A 16,554-nucleotide genomic window follows, 5' to 3' on the forward strand; every position below is an offset into this window, starting at 1 on the left:
GGTCGATTATACGGTCACACATTTGTTCACTCATAGAGTCATTAACTTGATCGTTCATAGTCACACACTTGGTCCCTCACTCACTTTGTCCGATCATGCGATCAATCGCGCATTCACTTGGTCACTAATTTGGTAAGTTACTTGCTCACTAATTTGGTAAGTTACTTGCTCACTAATTTGGTAAGTTACTTGCTCACTAATTTGGTAAGTTACTTGCTCACTAATTTGGTAAGTTACTTGCTCACTAATACAGTCATTTACTCGGTCGCTCACCCACTCACTGGGTCTCACACAGTCAGGGCAGGTAAAATGTAAGGGGTGTAATTTCCGCGGGCGAAATTTCCGTAAACCGATAAAATTAACCACAGAAACCTTGATAAAATCGTATTCGAATTTTCGAATACGCCTCGATACTGAAAAAGCATTTAGACTCCATTTGGTCAACACCCCCCAGTCATTAATGAAGGAACTCACCGAAGTGATGAAATGAAGCAAACACCGTAACACCACACGCGATCACGGCTGTACCCACGTATCTAATCGTACCAGATTACGACCTAGACACGCGTACACTATTTATTAAACAAATCGCCGAGATATAATATTATCTCAGGCAGAATTAATTAGCAATTTATTTTTGGCGCTTTCCAAGTTGCTCGATTGGCGATGGATTCCGACATCGAGACGCGCCAGTTTCTCCCGATCCCGAAACGAACATTACTCCGGAACGGTAAGGGCAGACGGACTCATTCAATCCCGTTCAGTAACATCACCTCCTGCATCCAGAAAAGTTCCGGAGTGGGATCTGCATTCGTTCGCATTTCTGCTTGTTCGTCCCTCTTGTGCTTTCTCTCACTATTTGTTCGCATCGAATATTTCATTCCTTTCTTATTTTTGGCGATATCTGTCCGATATTATTTTCCCAACGAGGAACGCGATTAATGATTCCTTGAAGAAAGTTTTCCCTTGTTGTCGTAGATCAACCTTCATTGGACGGGAACTGATTTTCGTATAGACCTTTTTACAAACTTTCCATAAACTCGTATTAAAATAATTTTTTTCCTCGTTAAACGGGGAAAGTTTTAGTTTTTGCAAGTCATGGTAAGGGACTGTTTTTATGTTCACACGGACGAGTGATGAGGGCATCCCGCCGTGCCCTTTTGCTTCTGCTGTCACTTTTGCACCGGTGGAGCCACGGTAAGTTCTTATAATTTAAAAAAAAAACCAAATAAATTTTAACTTCCATGACGTGCTGTACTTCATTATATTTATATACACGTTGAATATATCCAATTCACTATTAAATTAGAGGCATACATTTGATTGAATGAAAAACTGAATGAATATCGTTGTATTACCGGTCTTATCTTCTCTCGAGCAGTGTAGCCGGATACTTGCACGTGTGCCCACGTGCTTTGCCTGAAGGATAGAATCGTGTCACTCTCGCTTCATTTTGAAAATGCGATTGTCGAAAAAAACGCTTGTTTTCACGGAGTAAATGTGAAATTTTGAATTTTTTAAAGCTCGTTAGTAAATTTATACTGTGTACCAAACCCCCATACGTGAACTATACCAAGCTTTTCGTTGAAAATGGGAAATACAGTCGAACTTGGTTAATTCGAAGTCCAATGTCATTGGAAAAAAAGGTAGAATTATCCAATTAATTTATCCTGGATCAACGAAACGAATACGAATTGCAACTTAATCATCAACATTTACATAGGATAATATTTATCAACCATTAGACTTTTATTATCAGTTACGAAACTGTTTCCCAAATGTTAATAATTTATAATCATAATAATTTATCTTAATCGTTACATTATTCTAGTTCTGGAATTAGCATCACTGTGTGTGCAGAATATCTTGGTCACGCTCAAAACCTGATTTATGAAACAGTTCATTGTCATCAGTTACGAAACTGTTTTTCTTATTTGCTATCAAGAAATATACTTTCATCAACGTATCACAATCTGAACTTTCCGGTGCTTTCCAAAGTCTTAATAACGATAAAAAAGATTCAGAATTTTGAATGTTACAACTTGATCTATTGGAAAGCATAATTGGTGAGTGGTGCACATTCTTGATGCACTCCAGCTAAATAATGTTAAAATGGGCATTAAATTATCAAAAAAAAGAAGAGTAAAAAAGTACAGAAAAACGAAATTCTCAAATTTTTATTTGTCTTTAAAAATTTGTTGTTTATTTGACAACTTGATCGAGAAAAGCAAAGTCTGTGCGGCATTTTGTGGAATTTTCCAAACTATATTTGCTCATACAAAAATCCTGATTTTTTTTTCTTCCTCCAACTATGAAATTTTAACACTAAATTAAATAGAAAACTCAAAGGGATTTCGTAAAAGTTCGAATTATATCCAAAATAAGGAATAAAAACCACGAACTTCCCTGGAAAAAAAATTCCAGGAATAAAAACACATAAATTTTTTAATAAAAGGAGTTTTGCATGGTTTATGTGTGAAAACAATTTTTCTCATTCTGAATTTAATACTCAATTTATCTTAATCCCAAGATTAAAAGAATTTTGAATACTGTAATTTTTGAAGTCTGTAATTATCTTTTATAATTCTCAACCAATATTCGACCAAGCACTGAATCGGTCGAAGTGTTTTCATGACATTCTCACATTTGATTTTTCATGAAAATTCTCTCGGTTCAATTTAAATCACTTCAAGATTATGAATATCTTTAGTCCTTATTTAGAAATATTAAAGTAAGAGATATAAATGTGCTGCGACCATTCATATGGGAGCTTTGTCCCATATATAGGACGATGATGATCAAATAATTTAGGGAAAATTTACTTCTTGGATTTGAATAGGAAAATAAATTATATTGTTTGAGAAAACTTCACTAGCTGTTGTGTACAAAATAATACGTGGAATACCGTTATTGGTATGGAAATACCAATTACCAATACCAATTGGTATGGAATACCGTGGAATACCAATTATGTACATTGCACGCCACTTCATACGATCATATCGAGACTCGATTTTCTGATAACAATAACCCATTGATGTCTATATCCGCAAAAAAAAGAAATCCTTGTAGTAAGTACGATGACCATATGTCTTGTTCGGTCGAACGGGACGTATGAAAATGGGACAACTCCGTTTTTCTTTACCACATGACTAGTTTTAAAGCATCGTGTTTTTTTCCACACTGATCTAAAACAAAAGATTTTCCTTTACAAACTAAAATACTTTTCATTTAGAAATTGTGAGGACTTAGAATGGGACTGTGCGTCTAATGTGTATTACGAACTACGATACTTTTTTTGTAATGTCCGGTAGGTTCCATAGATCTTATGTGAAATCCTTCTGGTTGAGGAACTGTGAATGCGGTTATAGTTGAAAAAAAGTGACCATGAACTGAAGAAAAAGGGACTTTTTCTAATATCTTACGCATGCCTTCACGAGTAGCAGCTCCACACGTACACGGATCATAGCAGCTATTGCGCGGCCTGAGTAGAGCCTTTCAGGCCCTTGTGAACCGAGTATAGAAATTTCGGTCGATAAGGGAGCCTTCTGACCTCCTACATAGTTTTACTGGTTGATAACGATAACTGTTAGGAAAATAATGAATCTGGTTCAACCTTAGCTTCTAAATATGCGAAAATAAAAAACTTTCAACGGAAAAAAATTGATAACATATAAACCGAAGTCCTGATAACTTTTCATGATTTTTTTCTGCATGTATGATATTTTGATCATTTTTGTCGCACCACGGTCATTTTTTGCACACGAGGGCTAATTAGACCGGGACCTACAATTTATTGCCGATTCCGAACGGCAGGCTTGTTTTTTATACTCATCGAGAGGTTAGTGCGCTAACCCCTCGATGGGGGACTCCCTGCGGTAGCAACTTTTTGCTGCGGTCAAGTCGCCGTTTTTTGTTGTACCCCTGTGTCAGGAAAGTTTTCTGACAAGAACGAACCACGTATCGAACTCGCGACACTTCTAAACATTCTTTGGTACTTTAGGCGAGCATCTTATCGACCGGGCTACCGCACCCCGCATGTATGATATTGGTCCGTTCGGTACTTTGTGAATGTTATAACAATACCCACACAAATCATAACATTATCAGTGATTCTAATAAGTGGCATTGACCAAACACTTGCCAAAATCAAAATTGAAAAAAAAATAATTAATCATTTGTTCAACTAAACCAGTGTTTCCCGAAGTGGGCTATGGAATAGTCCAGGGGACGATAAAAACTGTTGGTTCAACATAGGGTCCTAATGGTTCGCATGAGTTGGGGGCGACGAGAGAAAAAAATTTCCGAAAAAGGGCGATGGAACAAAAATGTTAGGGAAACTATGAACTAATCCAACAAATTCAACGATTTTTTTACGAAGTTTAAAGACAAACAACTTTTTTTTTCTGTCCACTTCTCCTTACACTTATCCTGGTCACAAGTATTAAGTATGAAAAACAAATTACGAAACATCGGCATTATTCTCTACGAAGTGCTCTCTTCCTTCTTTGATCAATTACACGTTTCTTCGTAGCTAGAATTCTTCAAAGAATTTCCACTCGGTACGTTTTCCCTCGTGTCTCAGGTTGAGATATTTAAAAGGATATTGTATCATCTTAAGATCGTGGGAAACTAGAGTAGCGTGCAGCAACTGCTTGCCGACAGCCACGGCTGACAGGAAGGGGAGGCGGGTGGTTGACGAAACCTCTTTATCTGGTTGCAGCACAGCCGGGACTCGACGCAGAGAGAAAACACCAACGAGCTAATTATTACTCGGCCAGTGAATTAGCGTGAGCAGACTTCAGTCAAGCGAGATTCCATTCTAGAAACGAAACTTGCAGAATTTTCAAAGCTGTTTAAACACCCAGAGATAACAATTTGTAGTAAGAGAGGCAAACTTTATCCTTTTGAGCAGTTTCTGTAGTTAAAAAAATAGAATGTGGGTTTTTTCTTTTTGAGTACTTTTTAGCGCCAAAATAACAAAAAGTACAATATTACATACTTTCAGTGAAATGTTAATTCCATCATTTATTGATGACTAACATTTTCTCTATCGATGAAATAATATTGGTTCTATTTTCTGAAAAAAAAAAAATTTTGTGCATGATATCAAACTTTCTTACAATGACATATCTGAAGGAATAAAAGAAGTTTTGTCGTATTAGAGAGGTGTCGTTAAAAATGAGGTTATGATTTCCAAGATAATGGTTCGAAATAGATGCTATCGTGAAATGTTTATTGCCCCGATAAAAAAAATATTTCTGAAACAAATAAATCTAACACCGTCCTTAGAAGATGGTCTTCCCATACTGGGGGGACACGCTACTGAAATGCGAAGTGATGATGAAAACGAATGGTAAACTTTTTTTTTTGACTCAAATGTATTTATTGTAGTACGTAGGTCCCGGAGTGAATTCGAGAAGTCCTTTGATAAAAAGGACTTAACATTCTTTAACATTATTTTCTACGACAGTGGTTTCCAGTCTGTGGTACGCGTACCCCAGGGAGTCCTTGGAGATTTGGAAATACGCGAAAAGTATCACCAAAGTGGATAAAAACAAGTATGGCAGTGTCAAATCTTAGATATCTAACCAGTCATCAGTAGTCACAGGCCCTAATCTAATGTCGCGTCCAGTAGCCACTACCCTGATGATCTATCGTATATTGATGATCGCCGTCGTCTAGGCTAGTGGTTCTCAACCGGGGGCTCCCAGGATATTCCGGGGGGCCATAGTGGAAAATATCGCAAAAGAGGAGCCATGGCTGCAGATAAGGGGGGCATGAAGAAATTTATTAAAATAGTGGTAAAAAAAAATTTAATTTCGAACAATTATTTAATTTCGTACTCCCTCATCTGACCGCTGCACTTCCTTGATGACGCATACGTGGGGGGTCGGTGCCTCCTCTCGGTTTTCGTACACAACGCATGCGTGTTTTACATATCTACGTATACGCAAGCCTCCTATTTGTATGAACAGTCGGCCTTCCAGCACAATATCCGATTAAGCGGGATATCCGATTATGTAGGGGAACAATGCAACTGCCATTTTACAACGTTAGTATAGTTTGTATATTGAAAATTGATGAAGGATCAATGTCAATATATCTTCTCAAATAAATCAGACATAAAAAAAAATTAAAATTGTATTTAATTATTACAATGATCGCGCACACACAATATCTAAGATTTTCACTTTTCATTAGGAAAGTTAACGCCCTCTATTGACTCAACAAAGAACAAAACATAATTAAATGTACGTATTGAAAACAATTTGAATAGTCGGAGGCCAGTACCTATACTCTCACAAATGTATTATTATTATTATTTTTTTTTAATCTTAAGTTAGTTACATGTTTTCCATTAATTCCAAATGTTTAATTTAATAAAAACATTATGTGTATAGTGGTTGATGTGTATTAACAGCTGACGTGTAAAGCGTAATATTGGATTAAGCCGTGAAAAGTCGATGAAATTATCCTATTAAGCGTGTAAAAATGTCTCTACGGACGAAATTTTGTTGCCAGAGGAGTTTATCCGTTATCCGGTTAATTGGGGCCGACTGTGGTTCCAGGATACTAGAAGCTTGAAAGGTTGGGGCCAAGTGCTGTTCAGGAATCCGGGACCGACAGAGAGTGAAGGGAATTTCACTAATTATATCTCGTTCAATTTCAAAATATCTCGTACCTAATTTATGATTTTGGTGGACAGAGCGAAATGATTGAAATAATGAATAGATAGCATAATTACTAAGAAACCTTGACAACAGTTAAATAATTGTATTTTAGATGGAAGTTGTGAAGGGAGAAACTAATGAGGCAAAAGATTATTTAGTTGCAATAAGAATGATGCGTCGGGTGAAATATTCGTTAAGATACTCGATGAGTACTGAGATATATATAGCATGAATGGTATTAATAAGATTTTTAAATAAGAAGTGTCCGCGTGTTTGGGGCTATTCTTCCATTAGAAAAAAAATATTCTTTGTAATAGCCTCGTCGAAACCATGATCCATTATTAGTTCGAGACTTCCACAAAAATCCTTAATAACTTCTCATAATGCGTTTCAAAACAGTGCATTACGGATAAAGGAACCGACTGCAGTCGTCGTCCAGCCTTCATAATTTAAATTAATAAGCACCGTAAGGCATACACATAGCTAAAAAAAAAAAAAAGAGGGGGAAAAATACTTATTTATTCCATTTCGAACACACATTACCGATTTTGAAAATGAGTTTAATTCATTAATACTGTTCTTGGAGAATATTTTAGTCGGTGAATAAATTCTTCTCTCTCTGATGCGCCGCGTAAAGACGCCATTTGCGAGAAAACTCTGACTCGGGTACCTACTGCGTAGAGATCGTAATTAAGAAAATGAATTTAAGAGAAAAGAAAGGAGGGAAAGAAATAATAATAAAATAGTGATTGAAAGAGGAAAAAGAATAGCGGGAGTTTCATCCATTGTGATGGAAATGTTAAGCATTTTTGTTATTATTCCCCCCTCCCCTCTCTCCACCATTTTATATGAATAATCGTTAATGCATTGGGTTGATACCGGGATTTTGCTCTCAGTCCTGATTAAATGTTAGGCATTCAAGGAAAGTCCGTAATTACGCATTTAGAGGGAGGGAGGGGTGAGAAAGATATTTTTATTATTCTTCTGACTCCTCTTTAGTTGAATATATATATGCATGTTCAATGATAGGATAGTCCATTCTCTCTCTCTCTCTCTCTCTCTCTCTCTCTCTCTCGCACCAGAATAACAAAGACGGGATTTCAAACCGTTTAATATTGTCATGTTCAAAGATGAGAAATGGATTTTCTCATTTCAAAGGCGAGTTCATTTATTCTAATAAACGGAGAGAATATTACTTAATAATTCTTGAAGGAACTGAGGAAAAAAAAATAAATAAAAGATCTCAAAAGATAAAGGGAAAAACGTGAGAGTAAAGAAATGAATGAAATATGATTGGGGAAATATTTCTATGGCATTACAAGTTTATTATCTTTTCTATCAAATATATTTCTTTTTTTTTTTTCCTCTTGAGCTGCGAATAAATTAATCTCCTTTTCTTTTCTTTTTTTTAAAGAGATAACTAACTGGCTTTCACTTGGATTTTTCGGTTCCGTTTGAAGTTTTGATTAGATTTCTATTCGAGCTTGTGCTTTACTTTACATCCGTGTAATACATTTTTTTTCAGAGTTTGTTAAAATACAGGGTGTCTATAATTAAAGTTTCTTTTTTGTTGATGTGTCTTCAGTTGTAACTAATCACCAGAAAGCTATGGGACTTTGAGAAGTTCCAAATGAAAGAATGAAAAGAATTTTCAGAAACCTAGCGAATACCGAAATTTTCCACAACGATTCTAGTGCGAAATGTTGAGCTTGTATGAATTAATTTGAGGATAGGAAATGGTTATCCCAAGCCAATGCTCATAAAAAATTGGGATATCAAATATCTCAAACCAATGCTAACCCGTATATAAGCCGAGACCCCTTTCTCCTGGATATGAGAACGAAATTTCGAAGAAAATTAATCGACTTCGACACAAATATATATTGTTTTTTGTATAAAAAGAATTGCGTTCGATCCTTAACGGCTTACCGTTGACTTTGGTTTCACGTCGAAGAAACTACTACTTCACCAATTTCGACCCAATTGTTATACGCAATTCACTGTCGTTAGCGAGTTGGGTTGGAAATGAAGGCGCCATCTACCGGTGTTCTCCCGAAGCTCGTTGGAGAGAAAATATATTGTTATATATATTCTTTCTACGGTTCGAACCTGGGACCTGACAGCAACTTTCACGGTGGTAGACGAGCATCTTACAATCACGCCACTCGGGCGCCAAGAAGAAGAGACACTTTAAGAAACGACTGGAGTTGCTTCTTCGACTTGAAAAAAAAACTTTTTTTGGTTTCCTGTTGCTTCTCATTTGTGGCATGCATGCCCTCTTCACCAGATGTTTGAATCATAATGGCAATTAATTCCCGTTTTTTAACAAACTTTCAATATACTCCGGACATTCTGACATGCACTGATTCGTTAGAAGTTCCTGGGAGGAATATTTACCAGGTACACGCGTGATTCAATACAGTAGTATGTTTATTTTACCCCCCCCCCCACAACTTTAAAATTCGATAATAATGTATCGGTGTTCTTTATTCTGATCTAAAGCTTTTGCCCCCAAAAATTTTCCACCCGGTGCCGTTGACCCCCCCCCCTCCCAGTTCCGGCCCTGCCCTTAAATACAAATATTTCCACCCCCCATACCCTTTGCAAGATTAATTTCAGTACAAAACTTTAAAATTTCAATGCATATTTCTACTGAGTAGTCTTTTTAAAAGAAGATTTTTTTTTGAACACCCGAAAATCCGCTTGAAAAAAATCCCATTTGTAGCGGAATATCACAAACTGGAAGTGCAATAAAGTGTAGATCCGCAAAATCCTTGAAATTTTACATTCCGAAATGTATGTTCCCGGGAACGTTCTCATATATAATTCCTGTCAATTTTCGGCGTTGAATGCGCAGCCGATTCTACATTTCGGAGTGTGGACTTGTTTGCATACAGATGCAATGCGATGGTTACTCGCGAGCATTATAAGTCGAAACGAGAGTTCGGTACGCTAATGTTTGGATAAGTTGACATTCTCACGGATATTAAGTTCGCGGAGGGAAATTGAACGTCATTCAAATGTCTCTCGCAGTTCTCTCACTTCACAAACTACTCACAGGACTGTCATTTCGATTTCGGTCGTACCGCAACACCTAGCAAACTGCAAAACCCGAACGTGTTACCTCCGTCTTTTATTCTGGTGTGAATTTTTGTCTCGTTTCTTTACAATTTCTCTCTTCAACTCTTTCGTCACAGAAAAGGAAGATTCTCGTCCATCGACATTTTTGTTGTCAAAACTCACTGCCCGTCGAGCAACATCCTTTTTCAACGGTCGCTCAAAACAAAATGACTTCATCGGGTGATTCATGGAAAAATATAGTTTCCAGATGATGTAAAAAACAGTTACAACTGAAGAGGCGGACCGTTATGACATGCATACTGAACCTATAGCCTGCGAGTCTAATGTGACCCACGGAGTCATCTTATGTGGCCCTCGATCTCAAACCTAATTTTGTAAAAAATGCAGCACATTTAAAGATCGCCAATAAGTGACCCACGTGATTTTAGGGACTCGAGGCACAGTTCCAGAACACTTAAGTGCCCTCCGGCACATTTCCAGATCACTCAAGCGGCATATTTCTAGATTAATTGAGTGAACTCCCCCCCCCCCCAGGACACAGTTCCAGCTGTTTTAAGTGGCCCTAGGCCAGGATCTTTGGTAGGCACCAGTATGCGAACTTATAGCGTGGGAAAACAAAAAATAATGACAAGAATAGTCCTGGACTCGAGCCATGTCAGCCCCACAGTTGTAGAGGTCATGGCTCGCGGCACATTTCCAGATCACTTAAGTGGCCTGCAGCACTATTCCACATCAACTGAGTGGCCCGTCACACGTTTTCAAACGAAGTTGAGCACCTGTGCGTTAGGAAGACGTATTCGTGAGTGTTCCGTAAGGGATGTGGCGTAGACGAAAGCGGCGCCTGTGTCACGTGACTTCAATCAGTTCAGTCGGTAAAAATATTGGTTTCCTGATGTTTCAAACTTCGAAGCACGAATGCGTACCGATCTCCAATATTCAAATACCTCTAGAGCAATCATACCTACAACGTTCAAAATTCACGCATAACACGAACTCGACAAAATAAAAAAGTTGTTGCTTTCGAATTCGGAAGACACAGATGACATCATCACTTGAACTCAAAAGTATTCTTCAGAAACAAACTTCACGTTAGGTATGCAACACCTACAAGACGCATTCCGGCATTCATCAATTCGTTCGAACTTCCTGAAAGTAATGCATATGAGGTGAATGTGTGGTTCAGTAATAGTAGTCAGTAATAATGGTTGCGTTTGAAATGGAAGAGACGTTTTGTGTTCTTGAATTGAGAAAACGGAATCGGTAACTTCTGTGCACCGAATTATCTTCTATCTAGTTAAGGATCTTAGGTTGCCACCCCTTCGTTCTATTTCCGTGGAATCAACCAAAGGCTTGACTTATTTAAAGAAGAGCCTCCCGTGACCATTTTCCCCGTGAAAAACACTGACCACCATCAGGCTAAATATTTTTTTTAATTGACATAGCACTAAAATAGACTGGAAACGTGACATACGCATTTGCCTACGTAATTTTCCTCAGTAGCAGGACACAAACTTTATGAACGTATCCAATTAACGGATCGCAGTTGTAATCAGTATTTCCAGTGGTTACTGCTTTACAGCATCTGGAAACGATATCCATCTCAGGAATTACCCTGCATATTATATTTTTGTGTGCTCTTCTTAGTGATAAAGGGCCGTTCAAGTATCACGTCATGATCGATGTGGGGGGGGGGAGAGGGTTTCCGATTTGCTGATTTTTTATGACGGGGGGGGGTTTGGATAATGCTTATGTCATCAACCACCCTTTATGAAAATATGAGTTAGGATTCAGAGGGGCAGAGCTGATGGCGAAATTTTGGTGACAAGGGGGGAAGGGTTCAGAGTTTTGCTGACTTTTGTTGACAAGGGGGAGGGGGTCAAAAATGGCTAAAAATTTGCTTACGTAATACTTGAACGGCCTCTAACTTTGACGATAGGATTTGCTTTACGATTGTCGTTTATCATTGTTTAGTTTCTACCCAATGTATATAGAAACATCAGCAGAATTTCCGGAGGACAGGGATCTTTATATTTTCTTTATTTTCCGTAGCAAACTACTATTATCACTCCAAGAATCGAGAGATACTTAGCTGTATTTAATCCACCTGTATTTGTTAAATATTTATGCTTAGTCTTTTCATTCAGAAATTTTTTGATTTCACTTAATTCTCGGAATAAGTCAAGATTTCTCTTGTTCTCACCGTCATAGATTTAGCTTTCAAAGATGGGCTCTGCTCTGTCTCTTTGTGCGAAGACCATCTTGTAAGGGTGGGGGCAAACTCTGTTTATTTCTTCATTATTTTTACAAGATTTAAATAATTACTTTTTATGATAACATCTCGTAAATTTTTCAAATAAGTATCTTAAAAACGCCAACCTCTGTTTTGACGACACAATTACGCGATCTCTTGAATGTAGCTATAATCAAGTATAACTGATAGGCATACTTTCGAATAAGTTCGACTTATCATATATATTTTTTTACGTCTGAAATATCCATTTATGTACTAAGAAATGATTGGCTTCCAACAAGAAAATACTTTATCACACGATAGCGCTTGTTCTATAAACTCTATCCATCTATAAGAACTTATATCATCACTATATGAACCCGTAAAATAAATGTCCCACGAACTTGTTCATTAGATTCAGTGGTTGTATCGACATTACGAAGCGTGAAAACATCTTTTAAAAGTGTAGGTACAGAACGGGCTTGAATAGAGAGAGCCACAAAGACTCATTTTGTTGTGAACGTGTGGTTTTTATCTCTAAGCGAACACGAACGGTCTAAAGAAAGTTCTCGCTCATTGATTAAATGTTAGGCTCCATTTCTGTCGAGGTGTTTTATTTTTCTTTGTACTTTCATGTTTTCCCCCTCTGCAATGGTAATAAGAATAAAAGAAAGTTTTTGTTCTTTTTTGATCAGAAATGAAAAGAGTCCTTTTTTCTTATTTTTGCCGCGTTGTTGTTCTCTTACTCATAAAAGCTTCTGGGAGAAATTACTACGTTCCACACTCTATCTAATACCACAGAGTTACGGATGAGTCATTTTCTCAAAAGTGGATTAGTTCGTGAAATAGGTTTCACGATTTCTGATCTTAAAAAAAAGATGACACGATCGTACACAGATGTGAGGTCGGTGATAATTAGCTGTCGGTTGCCAATATAATATTTTTGACTATTGGAATTAGCAAAAATGTGAGTCATTAGTCACGTGAGACTGCTATCGTGTCGACGGCATGTGCTATTTCTAACACAACACGAACCGCACTCAATGTACTTGCATAGACAATATCTCCGATAATCAACTATGTGAATACGAAATGATGGGGCCTATCATTATGTAACTAGAAAGCTTCATTTCAATACTGCATGCGTAAGTAATTTACAGCTTTGGAGGAAAGTTGCACACACACACACAACCAGCCTGCTCCAAAACAAACAACAATGCAGTAAAAATTAATGACCATTGCTCAATTGTTAGAAGAGAAAAAAAACACGAATGGAAATCGCAACTTCGCTTGCGTTGACTTCTTCAGACTGGGAATCAGAATCACAGTGCTAGTGTGCAGACCGGGATGGAATTAGAAATTTTTTAAACGTATATAATGTGACAAAATATGCCATAACATGATGTATACAACTTATAATACCATAATACCTTGTATACAAGGTGGGTCCATAATTCCCCTTGCCGAATTTTAGTGGCGAACCGTTGATCCTGGAGGCACATTTCTAATTAGAAAAGTATCCGAATAACGTATAAAACTCAGATACGTCATTCATGTTGCAACTAGTATAGTTGTACACGTTGTATAGTTATCTCAAAATATAAAAAAAATTAACTTTTTATACGGACACCCTGCCCTCAAAAACCCTACTAGAAAGTTGTTGCCCTGTCTATCCTGAGACCAACAGGAATAATTAATACAAGCGCCAAAAAACGAAAATGAAGTAACTCAGAAATAATAGCGAAAATTAAAAAAAAAACCACAAGAATAATTTCTGCTACAGCCTACACAGGGCCTATTATGTCGCTAGCAGATAACAGAAATAAAGCTTGAAAATTATTGAAAGATTTTGATACGGATAAGATAATCAACGGAATATATCAATACTCAACAAGGCAGTTTATAAAAAAAAAAAAACCAGTTGATACCCAATAGAAGCTTTGTCGATGGTTTTTGAAGCTGTATTACTTGAAACTATCATCGAAGAGCTGCATATGAGAAAAAAATAATACTTATCCCTGTAACACAATTTTACAACAACGAAGAATGTACTGCATCTCTTCTTCAGTAATACCCCATTAGCGGAAATAAACGCACGCACACACACACGATCTTTTTTGTTTCAAGAATAATGCTACACAGTGAACAATGTAAGCAAAGAATATCGATATTTTAATATTAAAACAAATAAATAATCATAACGCATGATATGAAATGCAAAACAATGATCCAATGAGCATAAAATGATCTCCACAACGTTCGAGAGTTCGATGATATACGTTGACCTCCCTCACGTCGATTGAATTTTTTCTTCACGCGGGAAGTTTCCTCATCTTTGAGGCAGCTAGGCAATAAATATGTTAATATTCAGGGTGTCCTGCATGCTAGCACAGCCTTTATCTCATCAACCGTTTGTCGTAAAGGTATGATTTGAATTTCAAAAATGCTCAACAGGCGTTCAAAAATTGCTCTGCGCCAGTTTTGAGAGTGAAAATATAGTGTGTAACAAAATAAAAATATTTTATACGGTCCCCCTGTGCTCTAACTTCCAATTAGAAAGTTGTCTCCCTGTGATGCTAACAATGAATGTTTCTAAGTGCAAGATTCACGGGTATTCGAATTCGAGAAACGGAGGAAATTTCGGAAAGAACAGCGTTAAATGGGAAAAGAACCCGTTTTATCCGTGGAGGTAAAGGCCGCGCTAGCACTTACAGGACACCATGTATATTCCTGTATGATAATACTTTATATAATATACTACATAACATTGTAATTTAGTATTTTAATGGTAAATTAGTTGATGTTGCAGCTCAAAACAGCGCACTGAAGAAGTGAAAATAATTTTGGCCCCGTGTTCGGGTCAAATACCTCACTATGCGTCGTACAAATGTATAAGTCGAATAACTAAGACTTTAAAAAAAAGACTTATCTTCTCCCCTGGGATAATAAGTATTTTTGTGTTGTGAAAAAAATATATAATTTCAATCATACTCTTTTTGAGTGAAAAAAAGTAAAATCGTGCTCATTTCAGAATCACTCAAAGAAAAAAAATTTAGTAGAACATTACCTTTTTTTTGTGACACGATATTGAGTAAAAAAATTGCAACAAAATCTTGTCGACTTGGGAAATTTTCTCATCTTGCGGTAGATGATTTGCAAATAACAGCTTGGTCTTTGATTTTGTTTCGGTGGGTGCTTTATAATCGTTTTCAAAATTGACACGGGTGTATTCAACGGTTTTGCGAGATCAACTTTTTGCCATTAATTTGAAATTCTTGTCGAGTTCTTCCAAAAAATTTCACGTATTTTTAGAGAAAGTGCTCTTTGTTTTCTCGACATTACGAACGTCGGATTTGACACAGCCAGCAAGCAAAGTACCACAACGAAAGAAAATTCTACAGGAAATGATCGAAAGAACTTATTGGGTACGTGCACAGTATTTGACTCTTATCGGCAAACATATAACCTCTAAATGCTTGGAATGTGTGTGGACTTTCTTACCCTCTTGGGTGAGAAAACATTGGGAGATAAAAAAAATATGTAAAGACATATGACCGTGAAAGTGATTGAAACCCGTTTCTTTGGGTCTGTGTATCCGCGAAAACAAGCAATAAACAAATCGCTGAAGTGTTTACTCTAAATGCCATAGCAAGTGAGCTGGCTAAGCTTACTTGCTATTTTCGTATACGTCAGCAATCACCCTAAAATTAATGGCTTGTGCGGTGACAATACGCTAAAACTGTTGCACCAACGCGTTCTCACTTCATTTAAAAATTATGCGCATTTGATAGGCATAAATGACGTTTCTTCAAAAGATTCAAAATTCGAGTCAAAGTGGAAACGTCGTATAAATGATAAATTCGTATAACTGAGCCATGTATAAACGAGGTTACACTGCGTCGATACACTCAATACTAAATCGCATACGTATGAGGGAGATTAAAAAAAAAAGACAATATAAACAAATGAGTACATTACGTATATATGAGTAAGATAGTATTCGGCTTCTTTCTTAAATCTATACTAATTTTTGAAATGTTTAAATTACGTCTCGCGGTTGCTTTTTAAGCCCCTTAATAAGAGAAAAGAAAGATATCGAAAGACAGGAGGGTTTTCATAGAGAATTTCTTATGTGTTTTATTTGTTTTTCCCTCTGATGCCCGAGCCGAGAATAATGTTCGAGATTGAAGAATTTTTATAAGAAGGTAATCAATGAATCGGGAAATACTATTTCAAATTTTTCTTTTAAATATTCATGAAAAATTTAAAAGAAAGAAAGAAATAATTCATCCCTCTGTAAAAACATTTTTCTTTCTTTTCGCAATCAATAATCCCGATGTTTCTCGAAGTTATCGATCTCACGTGGTACTACGACTATAAAGAAACCTTTCAACGAATTCATTAAAGACTTTCGATGTCATAAATTTCGGAATAAATTTTAAATATATATTGCAATGGAAAAAAAAAAAGTTATCGTTTGTTGTTTTTTTTTAAGTCACGGAGGGAATTTATTGTTATATTTCGTTTCAATTTTATCTTGTGTGAAATTGAATAATTGATACATTACGT

The 16,554-nt window shown here is 36.7% G+C and overlaps 1 protein-coding gene across 2 annotated transcripts in view; it reads left to right on the forward strand.

Annotated features, from left to right (window-relative positions):
- The first annotated feature begins 741 nt into the window (after positions 1-741).
- Lrp4 (LDL receptor related protein 4) overlaps positions 742-16,554 on the forward strand; it is a 284,958-nt gene continuing 269,145 nt past the window's right edge. For both annotated transcript variants that reach the window (XM_089255230.1, XM_089255241.1), the window contains exon 1: positions 742-1,197. In XM_089255230.1, the coding sequence (XP_089111356.1) occupies positions 1,137-1,197 (61 nt within the window). In that variant the 5' untranslated portion in view covers positions 742-1,136. The remainder of the gene's footprint in view (positions 1,198-16,554) is intronic.

Source organism: Pholcus phalangioides, unplaced genomic scaffold, assembly GCF_987345545.1.
Source record: "Pholcus phalangioides strain wild (caught in Gottingen) unplaced genomic scaffold, Ppha-v1.0 ptg000004l_1, whole genome shotgun sequence".
NCBI lineage: Eukaryota > Metazoa > Arthropoda > Arachnida > Araneae > Pholcidae > Pholcus > Pholcus phalangioides.